Here is a 5,000-nt window from a genome sequence, read left to right as displayed (position 1 = left end):
GGAAGGTTAACGGAAAATAATGAAAAGCAAATTACTAAGATAATGATTATTTTAATCACATATACAGTAGTTACATTTGAGTAAATGGAGCTTCAATAAAAACAAAAATCATATGGAAAATAATCATCATGTGAATATACAAAAAAAGCATCATATGAAAATTTACAAAAAAAATTCAATCCATTTATATAAATATCATCGTGAACCACAGAGGCAAATCAATTGAAAACGGAAAACACATTGCGTAACATTTCTTGAACCTATCATCTGTTACTCTCAGTACAGTGTCTTAATCAACCAGAGGTTTCAAAGCTAAATCCTGGAGTACCATAGCTTCTATATATACAATTTACTGAAGAAATGTTGGTGTAGCAGGTAGCTTTGGAACCACTGGTTTGTCATGATAAGATCAAAAGTTGACTCCATAGACATGATGCTGTGACGCCACTATATATACATATACATATACATATACATATACATATACATATACATATATACATATACATATACATATACATATACATATACATATACATATACATATACATACACATACACATATACATATACATATATATACACATAGACATATGTATATATATATATATATATATATATATTTATATATATATATACATAAATATAATATTCCCTCTCCAAAGACAGTACTCCTTTTAAAAAATCCATAAATGTCGAGGGATGGTAATAATAAGTTCAAGAAAAGACGGCTTATAGAGTCAATGTTTTAGACTAATATCAACGTCGTCCTTGAAGCGAGCTGCTGCAAGGATACGAGCCAGACGAGGCACGAGCAGAGAGCCAACCGCAGAACCACCAAAGGTCTTCGTTCAAGGGGCTCGGTTGAAAAGGGCGAGGAGGGGTTGGCTTTCCGGTAGTTGGGTTGCGGAGGAAGGTTCCACTTGTCAATAGAGAGCTGGGTTGGAAGGGGGAGTAGGGTTCGAGAAGTCAAGAAAAGACTCGGTTATGAAAGGGGAATGGAGGGGGGTGGGGGGAGTGGTCAGGAAAGAGTGGAGTAGAGTGGGAGATGCAACAAAGCCCCTTCTGTAGCTGGCTCTTGGTTACTGTGGCAGTGTATAACCCAAAGGCCTCTTGTTATTTGGGATGTACAGTGTCAGCAGTATGCAAAACACACATACACATACGCACACACACACGTACATAAACATGTACACGTACGCTTGTCTTCGCACTCGCTAAATGGTATTCATCAGTTATATATGTACACATCATCGGCCAACCAATATGGCTGGCGAAAATGGGAGATTCCCAATCAAACTTCAGTAAAAAAAAAGAGTTAGTAATTGACACGTGACCAAGACTGTACAGACGGATATAATGTGGAGCTGGTGAGAGTGTGGAGGAATGAGGAGAAAGAGTAGGCAATAAAATTAGGGAAAACAGAAAGACGAGGATAGGATACACAAAAGGAGGACCTGAGGAGAATTGGAATACTAGAGATAGTCATCCCAACCATACCGCACATATGCCACGCCTGCGTCTACATACACGGCAAGGCTCCGAAACTTCACACTTTAAAAAAAATATATGATGGAAATAAAAAAAAAGAAATGACAGTAACTGTACAAATTGTGACGAGATCAGTGACTTTGAGCCGACAAAACTTAGTGCCGTTCTTCACAAGACTCATTTTCCTATTTACAACATGTAGAAAATAAGATCTATTGAGTACTGCCTTCTGGCTCAGAATAGCTGATAGGGTCACTGACATACAAACGCATTATTTAAGTTCCTAGACGTGTGTCGGGGGGGGGGGCAAGAGAGGGATGGGGTGATGGGAGGGGAAACTCAGCATTATTATGCAACAATTTATATTCCTTTTAAAAGGAAGGAGTGTATTCCTTAAGCACCTATACCCACATGCAGGCTTTTCTGGTTCAAGTCAGTTTAATTTTCGACCGGAAAATTAGACAGACGAGAAGTCGTAGCGAGAATATAATATATGTTTACTTCTATATTTGCTCTTCTTCTCTTTTAGTTCCGCTTCTTTTTTCTAGAAGCCTGAATAAAAAACCCCGGGGCGAGAGTAAGGTCAGAGAGAATCTGATAATGAAACAGAAGACTTCATGAAGCCGCTCTCGAACAGCCATTCGAGACAAAATGGGTTGGTGAACTTCCTCTTGAGAATTGCATTCTTCTTACTTCTATATTTTTTTAAAATTTCTTCTTGCATGACCTTACATGCCCTTTAGTCCCACTCCCCCACGTACATAGCACGCGGGTGGGGCGGGGGTGGGGGGAGGTAACCCCGGTTGGGGAGTGGCAGACGTCCGTAGATGTGGGAGTAGGCGGACTCAGTGAAGTCAGAGTCTGTAAAGGAAGATGGAGACAAGAGGCGTTAGAAATGCTTTGGGACGCTTTAAGGAAATGGAGGGGACTGGGAGTGGATTTTGCTCGTTTTCTTTATGATCTTACTGTTTTATTCTTTGTTATTTGTTATATATTTGACAATGAGGGATGGGCAGAGTTTAGCTGGCCTTACATGACCTTTGGCAATTATCATATACATATACTTGGACATATTTTTTTCAGTTTAGTGATCTTTCTAATATTGAATTCTGTACGTATGCTATAAGGGCAGTGAAGGTTACAACAATACATTCTTACAAACAATACAACGAAAAAAATCGATCATATACAGGATGGTGGTGAAGGAGATACAGAATCTACCCACCACACCCTCATGCGCATGCCCTACCCACGCCCACATGGCATGCAGTTTCATGACGCCCGTAGTAGATATGTCACCATGCATCTATAATTGTGAACTCTAAGTGATTCTACTTTATCACAATCTACTGGAAGGTCTACTTAAGCACAAAGGAAAGAGCGAGAGGAGAAACAAAAGACTCGTAGTGTTTACTGCTGCATGCATAACAAGAGGGTAATGAAGAAAGATAAATAAATAGGCAAGTAAAATCTATCTTATATACGTATGTATATGTATACATACATATATATATATATATATATATATATATATATATATATATATATATATATACATATATATATATACATACATATATATACATACATATATATATACATATATATATACATATATATATATATATGTATGTATGTAAGTGTAATTATATATATATATATATATATATATATATACATATACACACACATATACACATATATATATATATATATATATATATATAATATATATATATATATATATATATGTATGTATGTAAGTGTAATTATATATATATACATATACACACACATATACATACATATATATATATATATATATATATATATATATATATATATATATATGTATGTATATATATACATATATATTTGTATATATGTATACATATATATATTTATATATATACATATATATATATATATATGTACATACATACATATAAACACAATGTACATATACATATACCAATTAATATTTACAAAGATTTTCTGTTCACACTCGTTTTCCTGTCTACTTTAAACGAAGAACGTTCCAAGGCTGACAGAGTCGAGCTACCATGCACGGGTACCTCCATGCCTTCAGCATTAAGAATGATAACCCTTCCATCCTTTGCCAAATTACAAGGGCTTAAGTAAAGCCTACATATATATACACACACGTTTCCTGAAGGCCAGCATTTCTATCTGCATGACTTTTCTTAGGAAGGCCATTCATGATAGCTACATAGGGGGACCCACAATTTTTTTCTATCTTATTCATTTGTACAAATTTTCTATAATACAGGGGGAAGGCTGGGAGGTATTTCATGAGCTAAGTATAAAGGCAATATTGCTTAAATTATTACACATTTATGTACTGCAATGTACTGCACTCTCTGGAAGCTATGAATCACTAGAAAGCAGGGGGTATGGGGGGAGGTCGAAGGAAAGGGGCTTACGAAAGAAATTACCATCTCTTTGACCCTCGGCCAGCTCTTCTGATAAGGTAAGTTGACAGTGGTGATGCTGCACACTTTTATATTTTTTTTGTCTTTTCCTCCTTAGTTTATGTTCAATCCACGATGAATCTTAACACAATAGATTCTTGTATATTCCAGTAAATAAAATTTATTGGCTTGCCAGTGAAGGAATTTTGATTCCCATGAAAAAAAAGGCATAACACCTCAAGGCTAAACATGAACATAGTTCTTTAAAATAACTTATTTTTTCCATTTGTGTAAAGGGAGGGGAGGGGGTGTTGGAATATAACAAATAGAATATCCATACTGCAATCACAGTCTCATCACCGTGCTTATATATCCGTATATAAGTATATATATATAGGATGGAAGGACCTTACCTAGAACAGAGCATATGTTGGTGCCCTTCTTACACGCTTCCACTGTTATTTTTGATTTAGTCACACTTCATGAGTCCCAGTACGTTTCCCATTCAGTTTCTAGGAAAGAGCGGAAGGATGCGTTAAAAACTTTTCTCTTGACAGTTTGTTCTTCTGGTCGAAAGAGTCGTAACAGTCGTTTCAAAAGTGCTTCGTGTGAATGGGTGGTTTCCTGCGTAACGAGTCCGTCGGGGGTTCTTGTTTTGTTTTTGTTTTTTTCTAATAAATCTTTACCATTATGCATCATCTTCTGGTTTCTTCTGAAGTTCTTCGAGTTTCTTTGTCTGTCGTCGTATTTATATTAAGGTATTCGGTCCGCGAGTCCATGGTAATGGGAAGGGGGGGAGGGGTACTAAGAGATTCACTCGCCTTGTCTTTTACGATTCATGAATGAGTGAGAGCAAAAGGAATTTGTATATACGTTTCTATACATACATACATACATACATACATATATATATAAACATATATGTATGTGTGCATATATATACATATATATATATACACATATATATATTCTTTATCGTCGTTTTTATCTACATTGCATTTATCTTCTACGGCAAAAAAATAAAAAAAGTGAACGTACTGAATGGTGTGATGCAAGTGCATATTTACATCCTAAAAT

The 5,000-nt window shown here is 35.8% G+C and overlaps 1 protein-coding gene across 1 annotated transcript in view; it reads right to left on the bottom strand.

Annotated features, from left to right (window-relative positions):
- Window positions 1-31: 31 nt before the first annotated feature.
- LOC122258073 (expansion) overlaps window positions 32-5,000 on the bottom strand; it is a 220,172-nt gene continuing 215,203 nt past the window's right edge. Inside the window, exon 9 of the mRNA XM_086551727.1 lies at window positions 32-2,352. Within this exon, the coding sequence (XP_086407853.1) occupies window positions 2,231-2,352 (122 nt within the window). The 3' untranslated portion in view covers window positions 32-2,230. The remainder of the gene's footprint in view (window positions 2,353-5,000) is intronic.

Source organism: Penaeus japonicus, unplaced genomic scaffold (genome assembly GCF_977035675.1).
Source record: "Penaeus japonicus unplaced genomic scaffold, GWHDUDI00000001_assembly GWHDUDI00000025, whole genome shotgun sequence".
Classification (NCBI taxonomy): domain Eukaryota; kingdom Metazoa; phylum Arthropoda; class Malacostraca; order Decapoda; family Penaeidae; genus Penaeus; species Penaeus japonicus.
The sequence above is the reverse complement of the archived record's forward strand: the minus strand, read 5'-3'. Positions and strand labels throughout refer to the sequence as shown.